At 43.7% G+C, this 14,197-nt stretch overlaps 1 protein-coding gene across 8 annotated transcripts in view; it reads left to right on the top strand.

The window, feature by feature from the left end:
* The window catches only part of LOC142504014 (putative ferric-chelate reductase 1), a 68,826-nt gene extending 55,691 nt beyond the window's left edge, over positions 1 to 13,135 (top strand). For 7 of the 8 annotated variants that reach the window (XM_075617104.1, XM_075617101.1, XM_075617103.1 and 4 more), the window contains 7 exons: positions 761 to 873; positions 4,548 to 4,634; positions 9,181 to 9,278; positions 9,853 to 9,911; positions 11,372 to 11,506; positions 11,604 to 11,647; positions 12,774 to 13,135. In XM_075617104.1, the coding sequence (XP_075473219.1) occupies positions 761 to 873; positions 4,548 to 4,634; positions 9,181 to 9,278; positions 9,853 to 9,911; positions 11,372 to 11,506; positions 11,604 to 11,647; positions 12,774 to 12,863 (626 nt within the window). In that variant the 3' untranslated portion in view covers positions 12,864 to 13,135. The remainder of the gene's footprint in view (positions 1 to 760; positions 874 to 4,547; positions 4,635 to 9,180; positions 9,279 to 9,852; positions 9,912 to 11,371; positions 11,507 to 11,603; positions 11,648 to 12,773) is intronic. The other variant, XM_075617107.1, reaches the window with a different exon arrangement.
* Positions 13,136 to 14,197: the final 1,062 nt, after the last annotated feature.

Raw genomic sequence — 14,197 nt, 5'->3', positions numbered from 1 at the left:
AAAAAGCCACTTCACTCTCGTGCAATGTCATACAGTATGTGAGCTTTTATATTCACGGAAATCACCGTACCACAACTTTTCCCGGTGACTGGAACCCCGGTGAAGCATTACGTGTGACGTCACAGCGGGTGCCATTGTTAACCACTCTTATGGGGCAGCTGTATGGTCCCAAAGGGAAGTGGGATATGATGCATTGCTCCACTCTATACTAGACGGACATCTGGGAGTCTTCGTCCACCTCCTGCGGGGTTGTGTGCAGAGAGGTTAGGCCTCGTCGGACTGGGTGGATTTGTGCGTGCTTCGGGTAACTTCCCAATATCACAAAGTATGGAAGGCGCAGCATGGTCCAATGTTTCTTTATACAATGAAGACAAGGGGTGCAATAGGGAGGTTTCTCTCTGTTCCCCACAATTACCTTGATACGTCTCCCCATCTCTCGCTGGGGGTCACTTGGCTGTTGGATGACATGGTTGGTGGTAGCTTGATAGAGGGGGATCTCCCGGCTTGGTATATAACAGGGGTGGCCAGTCCTTAGGGGCCACCAACAGGTCAAGTTTCCAGGGTATCCCTGCTTCAGCACAGGTGGTTCAATCAATGGCTCAGTCAATGACTGCACCACCTGTGCTGAAGCAGGGATATCCTGAATACCTGACTTGTTGGTGGCCCTTGAAGACTGGAGTGGGCCACCCCTGTTCTACAAAGTTGCCGGCACAGTTAGCTGCTTGTTAAGTTGGACTCTGACATCCCGTCTTCCTTGTAGGCACCCTGATGCTCATTGCGTGGATGACCACGGGCAGCTTGGGAATGATTATCGCCCGGTATCTCAAGGTCGCAGCCAAACAGCTGGTGTTTGGCAAAGCTCTTTGGTTCCAGGTAATACATGTCTCTGTCACCGGTTTCACATCTGTACTCTGTAACATGATAATATATGTTTCTGATATAGCGCTGCCATAAATGCTGCATGGCACCGGACGTTTGGCAGACCCAATGAGTCACTGTCCCAAAGAGCTCGCAATCTAATTCTGGTAGAAAAGTCCCAAAGGTAAAGTCCTCATGGGCACATGGCTTTCCCTACAAATGTAATCCATAGATGTGGCAAACACCCCCCTTTTCCAGAGTGGGCTGTCCACATAATGTCCTACAAAACGTTGATATTAAAGGAGGGAGAAAACACAAGAGAAAGGTGCCCCGGAGGTAAGGTAATAAGCTTTTATTGTTTTAGAAAAAGAAACTTCACACTGAGATAAGTACTGTTCATCAACGGAAAGCATATGAAAGAGTCCAAAGCATCCATGGATACAATTGAATGTAGAGCATGCTGCTTCTGCCCACAGAACGCGCGTGGGTCTACAACAGCCAGTCGTGGACTGTGTAGTATTGTAACCTCAAAGTGATCTCTACGCATTTTGCAAGTGGTGTCCAAGCAACACTCTGATTCAAATAAAATAAACAAAATGCGTGCTAACAGGAAATCCTTCTGAGTTTTAGGTAAAGAGTCATTTACATGTAATAAATGTTCAACAGCTTGAACGCCAACCCTAAGGGGGATGCTTATGAATCAAGAACATGTAACATAAATCAGATGCTCAGTAACTGCAAAGCTACTGTACAGTTCCATTAGTGATCAGTTTTGCCAATAACGTTTTTTAATTGTTTCATGGGTACTAATAAGTTAGTGGTACTACTAATATAAAAGGTATCGAGTATGTTAGTCATGACATCCGATGAAGCTCGTAACATGCGAAATGCATGGGGATCATGTTGATGTTATGTTGCTACATAGTAACGCTGTTGGCGTCCAGCACCCACGGTCCGATGACAGCAGTGAGCTTTGCTCTGCTCAATTCCATCCATGAATGGGTTGATGTGCTGGTCATTGAACGAAGCTACATATCTCAGGGTAAGTGACAGGTCTTACTTACATAACGTATTTACATACATCCGCTGCTCCTTTTCTTGTGTACACCCACTTCAAAGACAGGGACCTTACCCTTCCCTAACTCCCTTTCCTAACTCCCTAACTGGAAATAAAACTAATTTAAAACTAAACAGCTGATAAGGTCCAAGATCCCAAACAAGTCCAGGTTTGGGGATTCTGAAACAAAATAAAGGTTATTTTAATACAGCTGTTTTGGGCTTGTTAGAGTGTTGTCTGTGAAAGTAGTGGGACTAATGGAGTGGGGTCGCCCTCTAATTTGTTATTTATATTAATTTTATTTGTAAAAATGTGTTACCAGGAAGTAATACATTGATAGTTACCTCTCGTTTTCAAGTATGTCCTGGGCATAGAGTTATGGTGACAATACGTGGTTACGTTATATGAACAGAGGTTGTACATTCAATTTACAGACATTTCATGGACAGTTAGGGATAATATATGTTATGGGCATATGTAACAGTCACAGACAAGATTAAAATGTGAGACAGCTGTAGTCTTCAAAGAGCTTAGACCGCTGGCGGCTTTGAGAGTCTCGGGTAGATTGTTCCAGTGGGGTGCACGGTAAGAGGAGGAGCGGCCAGATTCCTTGTAGAACTTTGGACCGTGAACAGTCATATCTAAATCAACTCCTTCACCGACAGAGAGTACACTAACACATGAAGTAGCACAATATTAACATGGTAGCACTGTTGCAGGACTGGACCACCCTCTTCTGCCTCCCCCCAAACCTACCCAGCCAGGTACCCGGATAATTTTTCTTTTTCCCCATGTACCCTGTATTTTTTAGTACCTGGTACATCAGTAATAGTATTTATTATTCTTATGCAGTCACGTAGATAATGACCTACCAACATCTGCTGGGCTGTGCTGCCCATCACCGGACGTGCACATAAGCTAACGAAGCTACAGCTTAGGACCTCACGATACGAAGGGCCGCAAACACAGAAGAAAATTCATGCATTTCTAGTTTTATAATCGGATGATAAATAAAGAGGATCTATGGAAAAGAAGAGTCTCTATAAATATGGGCATTTTCCATACACATATCACCCTACGTCTCCTGTGAATTGAAAGTGACAGAGTGCGTAGCTGATCGTTTGAAGAAATCACCAATTACTTTATGTTCCAAAAATCCTGAAGGAAAAGGTTTTAATATTAAAATGCGTGTGATGGGCAAAAACTGCTCATTATAGCTTAACACGATCCTCTCTGTCTATAACAATGCTAGTATAATGCTTTCATTCATTTCAACTTCATGTCTATATTTTTGATGGTCACTTCAGTCAGATTAATACATCTATTTCTCATTGTTGGAACCTCTTCAACTTAACATAGCTGAGGGCCTCAGAAGGTCAAAGTCCAGCCCTGCAACAGTGCCGTCATGTTAATATTGTGCTAGTTCATGTGTTAGTGGACTCTCCATCGGTGATGGAGTTGATTTTGATATGACCGTTCATGGTCCAAAGTTCTACAAGGAATCTGGTCGCTCCTCATTCTCTTACCGTGCACCTCACTGGAACAATCTACCTGAGACTCTCAAAGCCACAAGCGGTCTAAGTTCTTTCAAAACTAAAGTGGTCTCACATTTTACTCTGGTCTGTAACTGTTCCATACGCCCATATCTATCTGCTGTGGCAGGACGGCCTCATTGTTATGTCAGTAAGAGTCCAATCGGTATATTTTTAGGCTTTAACCTTCAGTGGTTTATTTTCCACATCAAAACAAATAGGTACACTGTCACTTTAAGTCAAATCATAAAATAAAAACCTACTCCCCTTTGGGAGACTAACTACACAACAGTATATGACTAACACACTCGCTGGCTAAGCCCAGTTTCCAGCTTTAAACAGTATACTCATGTATAGAAAAATATCATATCAAGTCCTTCTCTGTGGTTGTGGGAACTTGATCCCAAGAGAGTCCAGGAATTCCCTCTGGATGCTGCAGCCCGATAGGAACAGGTTTGCTCCCTCAGCAGACTATGGAATGCTGGTTCCTAAGAGGCAAGCCTCGCATCCACCAGGCTTGTTCAGTTTCATGGAGAGAGTCATCCTGGATATGTGTCCCAGGTAGGTCCAGCAGGCCTGGGGAACCGTACCAACAGTGTCCTTCCTGGTTGGAGAAAGTCTCTCTCTCTCCTGGCAGCTAACTGACTGCCTTTTAAACTCCTTTTTAGTCAGGAGTTCTGTCTTCCTTAATTAGCTGCACCTGCAGCTAACATCTCCAGAGGAGTTTAACCTCCTGCATGCTGAAAAGCACACACACTGCACTTCTCTCTAGCATAAAGAGACAGTGACTCTGCCACACTGTTCATGCAATGTCTTTAAATATAATGTATAACCCTGTTCATTTAATGGAATCATGTATTTGTCATCATAATTCTGTGCCCAGGACATACATGAAAATGAGAGGTAACTCTCAATGTATTACTTCCTTGTAACATATTTCATAAATAAATAAATATTGAAGGGTTCTAGGTAGTACAAATGTATGTATGTATGTATGTATGTATGTATGTATGTATGTATGTATGTATGTATGTGTGCACTCTCCTGATACTTTCAATGTGTGAGCAATACTCTGTGTCCTGTGATTCTTCTCCCCTCAGGCTCACATCACTCTCATGGCTCTCACCATTGTAGCGACGATCATATCCTTTGTGCTGGCGTTTGTGAAGGCGCAAGGCTGGAGCTACGTAAGTAAATCAGCCGCTGAGAGCTCAGCTCCGTTACTGTACTGTATGTGTTGGGGGGGGTGGGAGAGGGGGGATTTATTGGGGGTATAGAGGGTGGGTTGTATGGGGTTGTTGTATTTTAATGTTTCTTGGAGGCACAGGGGGTGGGTGAAGGGGGTAGTTGCCCCAGGGTGGGTGGTTAGAACTTTTGAGTGAATAGCGATAGGGGTTACCACCGCTATGGTAGTGAAGGGGTTAACATCTCCCATAACTTTCCTAGCAGACCTAACCACCCACCCTGGGGCAACTACCCCCTTCACCCCCTTGGTCATATCAAACATTGTAGAAGTAATAACAAATATTCAAGTCCTGGAACATTTGGGTAACAGTGATCATAACATGGTCTCATTTGAAATAAATTATCAAAAAACAGATTACTTGGGTTCAACAAAGACTTTAAACTTTAGAAAGGCAGATTTTAATAAACTGAGGTCTAATCTAGTAGTAATACAATGGGATGATGTTTTTGCAGGGAAAAATGTAGAAGATAAATGGGCAGTCTTTAAAACATTGTTAGAAAAGCAAACTTATCAGTGTATACCCTTGGGTAATAAGTATAAAAGAAATAAGTCAAAACCAATGTGGCTAAATAAACAGGTAGGGGAGGAAATGGATAAGAAGAGGAAGGCGTTTAGATTCTTTAAGTCAGAAGGGACAGAAACATCGTATCAGAATTATAAGGAATGTAACAAAAATTGCAAAAGGGTATTAAATTAGCAAAAATGGATAATGAAAAAAGGATTGCAATAGAAAGTAAGGTCAACCCTAAAAAGTTCTTTAAGTACCTTAATAACAAAAAAATGAGAAAAGAAAATATAGGACCCTTGAAGTGTGAGATGGGTAGGCAGATTATTGGAGATAAGGAAAAAGCAGAGGTATTAAACAAATTCTTTGCCTCTGTGTTTACCAGGAAAGAATCAAGTTCAATAGTAGCGCCACAGGAGAAAGCCACAACCTCCATATTAATGACCAATTGGTTAACTGAGGAAGAAGTTCATAAGCGACTTGAAAAAATTAAAGTAAATAAGGCACCTGGCCCTGATGGCATACATCCAAGAGTTCTCAAGGGGTTAAGCTCAGTAATAGCAAAACCATTATATTTAATATTCAAGGACTCCATTTCCACAGGCTCAGTACTACATGATTGGCGTAAAGCAGATGTGGTGCCTATATTTAAAAAGGGAGCTAGATCACACCCGGGGAATTACAGACCTGTAAGCCTGACTTCAATAGTAGGGAAACTACTTGAAGGTTTAATACGGGATAATATTCAGGAATACCTAATGGAAAACAAAATTATTAGTAATAGTCAGCATGGATTTATGAATAATAGATCTTGCCAAACTAACCTTATTTGTTTCTTTGAGGAGGTAAGTAGGAATTTAGACCAGGGTAATGCAGTTGATGTGGTCTACTTAGATTTTGCAAAGGCTTTTGATACGGTTTCACACAAGAGGTTGGTGTACAAAATAAAGAAAATTGGACTCAGTAATAATATATGCACCTGGATTGAAAACTGGTTAAAGGACAGACAACAGAGGGTTGTCCTAAATGGAACTTTTTCAGGTTGGGCTAAAGTCGTGAGTGGAGTACCTCAAGGATCGGTACTGGGACCCCTGCTTTTTAACTTGTTTATTAATGACCTTGAGGTTGGGATCGAGAGCAAAGTCTCCATCTTTGCTGATGATACTAAATTGTGTAAGGTAATAGAATCAGAGCAGGATGTAATTTCTCTTCAGAAGGACTTGGAGAGACTGGAAACGTGGGCAGGTAAATGGCAAATGAGGTTTAATACAGATAAATGTAAGGTTATGCATTTGGGATGCAAGAATAAAAAAGGCGACTTACAAATTAAATGGAGATATATTGGGGGAATCCTTGATGGAGAAGGATTTAGGAGTGCTTGTAGACAGCAGGCTTAGCAATAGTGCCCAATGTCATGCAGTAGCTGCAAAGGCAAACAAGATCTTATCTTGCATCAAACGGGCAATGGATGGAAAGGAAGTAAACATAATTATGCCCCTTTACAAAGCATTAGTAAGACTACACCTTGAATATGGAGTACAATTTTGGGCACCAATCCTAAGAAAAGACATTATGGAACTAGAGAGAGTGCAGAGAAGAGCCACCAAATTAATAAAGGGGATGGACATTCTAACTTATGAGGAGAGGCTAGCTAAATTAGATTTATTTACATTAGAAAAGAGGCGTCTAAGAGGGGATATGATAACTATATACAAATATATTCAGGGACAATACAAGGAGCTTTCAAAATAACTATTCATCCCACGGGCAGTACAAAGGACTCGGGGCCATCCCTTAAGGTTGGAGGAAAGGAAATTTCACCAGCAACAAAGGAAAGGGTTCTTTACAGTAAGGGCAGTTAAAATGTGGAATTCATTACCCATGGAGACTGTGATGGCAGATACAATAAATTTGTTCAAAAAAAGGTTGGACATCTTTTTAGATGGGAAAGGTATACAGGGATATACCAAATAAGTATACATGGGAAGGATGTTGATCCAGGGATTAATCCGACTGCCAATTCTTGGAGTCAGGAAGGAATTAATTTTTCCCCTTAATGGGGTTTTTTGTTTGCCTTCCTCTGGATCAATAAGTAAGTATAGATATAGGATCAAGTATCTGTTGTCTAAATTTAGCATAGGTTGAACTTGATGGACGTACGTCTTTTTTCCACCTCATCTACTATGTAACTATGTAACTATGTAACCCACCCACTGTACCCCCAAGAATCAGTTACTTGGGTTTAACCCCTTCATTGCCCTAGCAGCTAGCTGCTAAGGCAATGAAGCTATTTTTATTTTATTTTAATCACGCAGTATTGTAGCAGGGAGTCTCCGTAGCAGAACCACATTGATTTCAGGTCCGGGGACCCCCTGGCTCCTGAGTTACAGGCCCCGGTATCCCCCTGCATTGTTTAAATCTCCCACGTCACATGACCTGGACATTTAAACGCACAGGAGATACCGGCACTCCATATCAGGGCCTGTAACTCAGGAAGCAGGTGGTCCCCAGACCTAACATTAATGCGGTTCTGCTCCAGAGACCCCCTGCTACAATACTCTGTTATTACAATTTAAATAAAAACTTGGCGATCACCTGTAAGAGCTGTGCAGGGAGATCACCTGTAAGAGCTGTGCAGGGAGGTGCAGCTGTCTCTGTGCAGGGAGATCGCCTGTAAGAGCTGTGCAGGGAGGTGCAGCTGTCTCTGTGCAGGGAGATCGCTTGTAAGAGCTGTGCAGGGAGATCGCCTGTAAGAGCTGTGCAGGGAGATGCAGCGCTAAGGGTGCCAGCAGTTCCCCACTCCCCGTTAGGGCCAGCGGGCCACATGTCACCCATTAAGAAGGGGAGGTGTAGAGGGAGAGGGGGGTTGGCCCGGTATTAAAGGGGTTGCACCTCACATGGCCACCCCCTGACCTCACCAGGGAGGCAAGGGGTTAATTGGACTGCGGTCCAGGAATGTGGCTTACACCTTGTCATGTCAGGAAACTGTATGTTTCCCATGTTTCATTATAATCCTGTATTTTAATGTTTTAAAGTGCATTTCTGTATCTCCAGTTCTGGAGGTCACAGAGAGTTGAAATTTGGTCAATATGTGGAGTCACTGTGGGCATTAAAAACTGGCAAATTTCGACCCACTGAGCCCACCAGAATGGAACTTATTAATATGTGTAGATATTAAAGTGTATATGTATAGTATTTTGGATCTGCTCTGACAATGCAGACTCCATCTGCTATGCTAATAGGTCATGAAGGGCAGCCGGCTGATTGAGCCTAAGCACTGTGATCAAAAGTTAACTGCCTGATTGTTTACACTAAGTACTAATCAACCGACCAAGTACTAATCAACAGACTCTGACACTCTAATTGTTACCTGAGGGTGGAGAATCATCAAACTGGAGTGGTTTGTAAGTGTTATGTCTACACCTACAAACAATGCAGTTACTTCATTTGGTAGACTGGTCGTTGCCCCTGATTTAATTATGGGGCTACCCATAGAGTCCCAGTACACATGGGCTAATTAGCTGGGGGGCATGGGTTAATCTGTGTCTCCATGTTAGGGATTGGATACAGATAATTGTTCACCAATAGTCTGTATTCAATGTTAAGAATAGGGTTACACAGGTATATAAACTGTGTCAACCCTACAGTTTTTAGTTCTTCTTCTGATACCATCTTGAATGTCACCGGATTGCTGGAGAATTGCTAGCTGATACTTCTCCATCCCCCAACCCTAAGTAAGTGTTACCTTCTTGTCTGTTAATTGTACTATATTGCTGTGTTCACCTTATTTAAGGAATAAATTATATTTTATTATATCTAAGCCTCGTTCAGTTCAACCCAGATATTTAGTGTTCATTATATCTTGTCATAAGCTACCGTGACAGTTGGTTTCTACCATGCTGTTACAGATTGGAGAGGATCTATTTCCTTGTGTCGATTATCTCTCATCTAGGTTATAATGTGGTCTTCCTTTCCATCGTAGAGAGCCAACACTCACGCTATCCTCGGCTGCATTGTGATGATCCTGGCGTTCTTTCAACCCTTCATTGCCTTCTTCAGGCCTTCGCCCCAGAGCAGCAGGTCAGTGTCTCCTGCAGGGGGTGGCCAACTCCAGTCATCAAGGGCCACCAATTGGTTAGGTTTTCATGGTATCCCTGTTTCAGCACAGGTGGCTCAGTCTTCAACTGAGCAACTGATGACTGAGCCACCTGTGCTGAAGCAGGGACTGATTGAGCAACCTGTGCTGAAGCTAGAACTGATTGATCCACCTGTGCTGATGCAGGAATATCATTAAAGATTACCTGTTGGTGACCCTTGAGAACTGGAGTTGGCCCCATTGACAATGGATCCCAGATAAAGATCACAAGGATCTCATCGCTAAGGATCTTATTGCTAAGGATCTCATAGCTAAGGGTCGATCTCTACGAATCTAATCTCTAGGGACCTGAGGACTGGCGTTGGCCACCCCTGATAATGGATTGTTTCAGATAGTATAAGTGATGGTTTTATGTTTAACTTTCAGTTACAGCAAGGCCCTTACATGTTATACAAAGACACCAACACTTTCAGCACCTCCTTCTTCACAAACCGCCATATTGTGACCTGTGTGTTCTTAGAGCGTGCAGATATTCTGACCTGTTTATTGCATCTGTAGGAGATTCATCTTCAACTGGTTCCATGCTCTCAACGCCTTGGTGATGAAGGTTCTGGCAGGTCAGTGATTCTTCTCCCTCCTTCCAGGTTTAGAATAAGAACTTAATGGTGACTACCGTTTTTTTTAACCCACCACTAAACGTTCTGATCCTAAAGCCATCTTCCTTAGAACTGATTGTTTTCCTCTAGATATGGAGAAACCTCTGTCATTCTGCCATGGCACCTGTGTTCCCCTCAGCTTGGTAAGGGGGTTCCTTTGCCCAGCTGGAGTCCCATCACTCCCCACACTTCTAGGGTAATTGGCTCCCCTTAACCTTTATTACATTGCCATTTCAAAAATAACACCCCCCACGATGAGGACACAGGAAGTGCTTCTCAAAATGATGACCTCGTAGGCTATGCTATCAGACACCGTGACATCATAATATATGTTTTATTGGACTAATGGTTTACAGGCTACAAGCTTTGGAACCCCACAATGTCTTCTTCACACATGGCCGTTCTACAACTAGTCGGAGATTATATACAATTTGTAGTATGGTGATTTACAGTGGGAGTTGGGAGAGGATAATAAGCAGATGAGGAATATACTGTATTATATGACAGGAGCATTAGAGGAGCATTATAGAGGAGCATTATATGACAATTGAGATTGTCATGTCGTTAAACTACTGTACAGACAAACTGGAGCCAGAGTGGGCAGGAATCAAGACGCCTTAAACATCAACCTATATACATCCACAGTAATGGGTGAAATGTGTCACAGGAGACAGTTTCCTTATTAATTTTTTGCATGTAAAATAAGGGGAACAATATGGATAAAATTATTTTTTTGATACTTATCTAAGGTTATGTATGTATGTATGTATAGCTTTATTTATATCGCACCTTCCATGTACACAGTGCTTTGCAGCTGTAACACACGCAGCCTAATAGGTACAGGGTAATAGGGAGAACGTACAGAGACAGTAGGAGGGCGTTCTGGTAAGGGGGTCATGGTAAATTCATATGAGATGTATAGTGTCAACGAATGGAGCTACGCATATGCTTCATTAAAGAGGTGCGTTTTAAGATGGGTCTTAAAGGTGACGAGATTATATTATCTTCCTGTATAACGTTATGATGTTGGGATGTCGGGAGGGGGGGCTGGCTTATTGGCACACACATTCATCATTATCAACATCTTGTTAAGAGCGACGTGAGTGATGTCCCGTTTGGTAAATTTATAGCTACCTGCTCCTGGTGACAGGTTAATACAGAGGTGGCCAACTCCAATCTTCAAGGGCCACCAACAGACCGGGTTAAAGGATATCTCTGCTTCAGCACAGGTGGCATAGCCCTCAACTGAGCCACTGATTGAGCCACCTGTGCGGAAGCAGGGATATCCTTACAATCTGAACGGTGGGTGACCCTTGAGGACTGAAGTTGGCCACTCCTGGGTTTATGCTTCCGTCTGGTACAGTATGAAGGTCTGAATTCTGCCTGTAATCTGAGTGTTACTGTACATCCATCCCTTCCAGTGGCCAACCTGTTTCTTGGGCTGCAGTTTCTAGATTACACCATTAACTGGCTGGTCAAAGTGATGGGGGGTTTCGTGGGCTGGGAAGTTCTGACCTTGATCATCCTGGAGATGAACGCTCGCCTGATGGAAAGAGGTAACCATGACTTGGCTGCCATGCCTACTGGATGCTAAGCCAAGTGTTGAATGGTTATTGTCATGGTGTCTCACTGCTCATGCTTCCTCTTTTCCAGACATGAAGGAAGAGGAGGTTGGGAGTGAGCGCTCACAGAGTACGGTAACAGCCTTTCTGGTAACATTTTCATATTCGGGTACTGAAACCAGGAGGATTAATCCTGTGATATTACCACTATGCTGACCATTATTAGACAGTACTCTCCATGTATATGCATCGTGTTCAAGAGAAACGGGACCCCTTTCATTTTTCATCACACCTTTATATATTTCTCGCTCAATCCCCATGAGAATGTGCACAGTTGTAGGTCTGTGATGTAGGTTAACGCTATATAAGAAGCGCAATGTAGACAATCAACTGATGTTAACTAACATGATGTCACTGTATTATGTCAACAAGTACCAGATACTCTGCGGGAGGTGCGTGCTCATTAGGAGTGTTTCCGTCGTGGCTCGTAAATGTGCTAAACTGTTGTAATCTAATCTGAAAGACAAAGATTAATATGAAGTCTGAGTTCAAAGTGTGTGCTCAAAATCCCCTCCTCCTGCTGAAACTTGCGCCGGAAGACGAGACCGCCGCTGTCTGATTGGATCAGCGATAACGCGCTGATCCAGCTGCTCCCTCTCCTGAGCAATGCGTTGTTTTACGAAAGCGTTTTCAGTCCTCCTAGCATCCGTCCGTTATCCGGTAACATTTTATGGATGCGTTTTGTGCCATAATTCTTGCTCTCAAGATCTTCAGATAACAGGCTTACTGTATCTTCTACGCTAAACACCATTGTGTAACTCTGCGCTTGATGAGGTCATCACGTCGTCACCAATTTCAAAGGATATTTATTAGATTAGCAAATAATTCTGAAATATGATAATCTCTTGTGACTCCTAGAATTGCACAAGTTTTCATGGAAATGTAGTGATTTTTCCTGCATGATATGACATAAAATAAAAGGGGTCCCGGTTTTTCGGAGCAGTTTATAAACGCTGCAGAAATAGCCACGATGGAGCAAGAAGGGGGTCTCTCGATAAAGACCCCCCGCAGCAGAATACATAACTAATTTGGTGTAAATGGAAAGGACGCTCGGAACAGAGGGAGGTGCTTTGTAATTAAAATTCTATCCTGAACCATCAGCTCCTCGGAAAACCAGCAGATCAGTGAAGGAAGCCATCTTGTCTGCTGTAGCTTCTGGGTGTGACACGCTTACTTTAGCTTCATTTTACTGTCATTTCAGGTCAAAACTGAGCTTATCCTGCTGCTCATCTACCTGTGCGGGAACCTGACGTTTCTGATAGCGCTGCTAGTAGGAATCGCGCAGTCTTAGGACAGACCCAGGAACCTTCCTCAGGAAGGACTCAGAACCCATTACCCAGAATCCTTGCTTGCACTTTAACCACTATAAGTGGCTGAATGCGGCAGGTCTGGGGTCCCGTGGAAGAAATTCAGATACGTATGCGGACTCCTCGTATTTGCTGTCGGGAGCCATGGAACTAAAAGATGTGTGTTCTGCGGATTCCAACAGACTTTCCGCCTCTGGGGGATATTCTAAACCCCGCGGTGTTTTGCATGGTGATAAGTAGCCAATTAAAACCCGTAGCCCAAAATATCTGTGTTCTCTATTGCAGACGTGTCTGAGGCCTGGGAATGATCTCACAAGCGGGGTTTTTATTTTTTTACCCACCATAACTTATATAAGATGTGGTTAAAACCTATCCCAGCTTCACATTGCAATGCCAGTACACACAGTCTCACACTGATGAGACCCAAAAGGTCGACTGTCTGTGAGTAGCGTTATTGGCTCTGCACTTCTTTAACCCAGGCTGTGCTGAAAAAGCGGTGTAATACGGCAGGCATAAGCTTATAGGGGTCCTGTGTTAAAATGGATAAGTATATAGGCTCTAAATAGGTTTAAACCCCAAATCTGTTGCTTATACAGGATAAAAGATGAGCACCCAGGGTTTCAATGAATAATAGGACTAACACTATCAATCAATATTAGCCTATGGTGCATCTGCAGCTACCTGGAGCAGTGAGCCACCCTCTCCCTCCCCCCCCCTGCCTTTCCTGCGCTGAAGCATACAACAGTCAAAACACTTTAATTGTTGGCAGCGGTGCCCTCACCCCAATCTCTCCCCCCCATACCCCCCCCTGCTGGTGTACTCGTGTCCAGTTCGGCACCTGAAGTCGGGCCCGACTTTTGCATCCACCCGCGTAACCCAAGCTTCTTACCGACGTGGGACTGGAGGAATTTAGTGAAAGTGAGGGGGTTTTACTGTGAGGAGGGAGGGGGATTGAGTGTGAGGTGGGAGGGAGAATTGAGAGAATGTGAGAGAGGAGTGGGGGATGGAGAGGGGGGAACAGGGTGAGAGAAGAGGGGAGAGAGGGTGATAGAAGAGCGGGAAGGGGGAGAGAGAAAGGAGAGGGAAAATAGACCAGGGGGAGAGAGGAAGGGGGTGAAAGAGTAGGGGAGAGAGTGAGAGGAGGGTGGGAAGGGGGAATGGAGAGATAGGGGGAGAGTGATAGAGGAGGGGTGGAATGTGAAAGAGAGGGGAGAGAGAGGGGAAAGTGAGGTGAGGGGGAGGGGAGAGAGGATTATTGGAAGAGGGAAGAGAGTGGAGGGGGTGAGAGTGGAGGGGGGAGAGGATCTGGTGTGGGTGA

Source organism: Ascaphus truei, chromosome 10 (genome assembly GCF_040206685.1).
Source record: "Ascaphus truei isolate aAscTru1 chromosome 10, aAscTru1.hap1, whole genome shotgun sequence".
Taxonomy (NCBI): Eukaryota; Metazoa; Chordata; class Amphibia; order Anura; family Ascaphidae; genus Ascaphus; species Ascaphus truei.
This window is presented reverse-complemented; position numbering and strand designations above follow the sequence as displayed.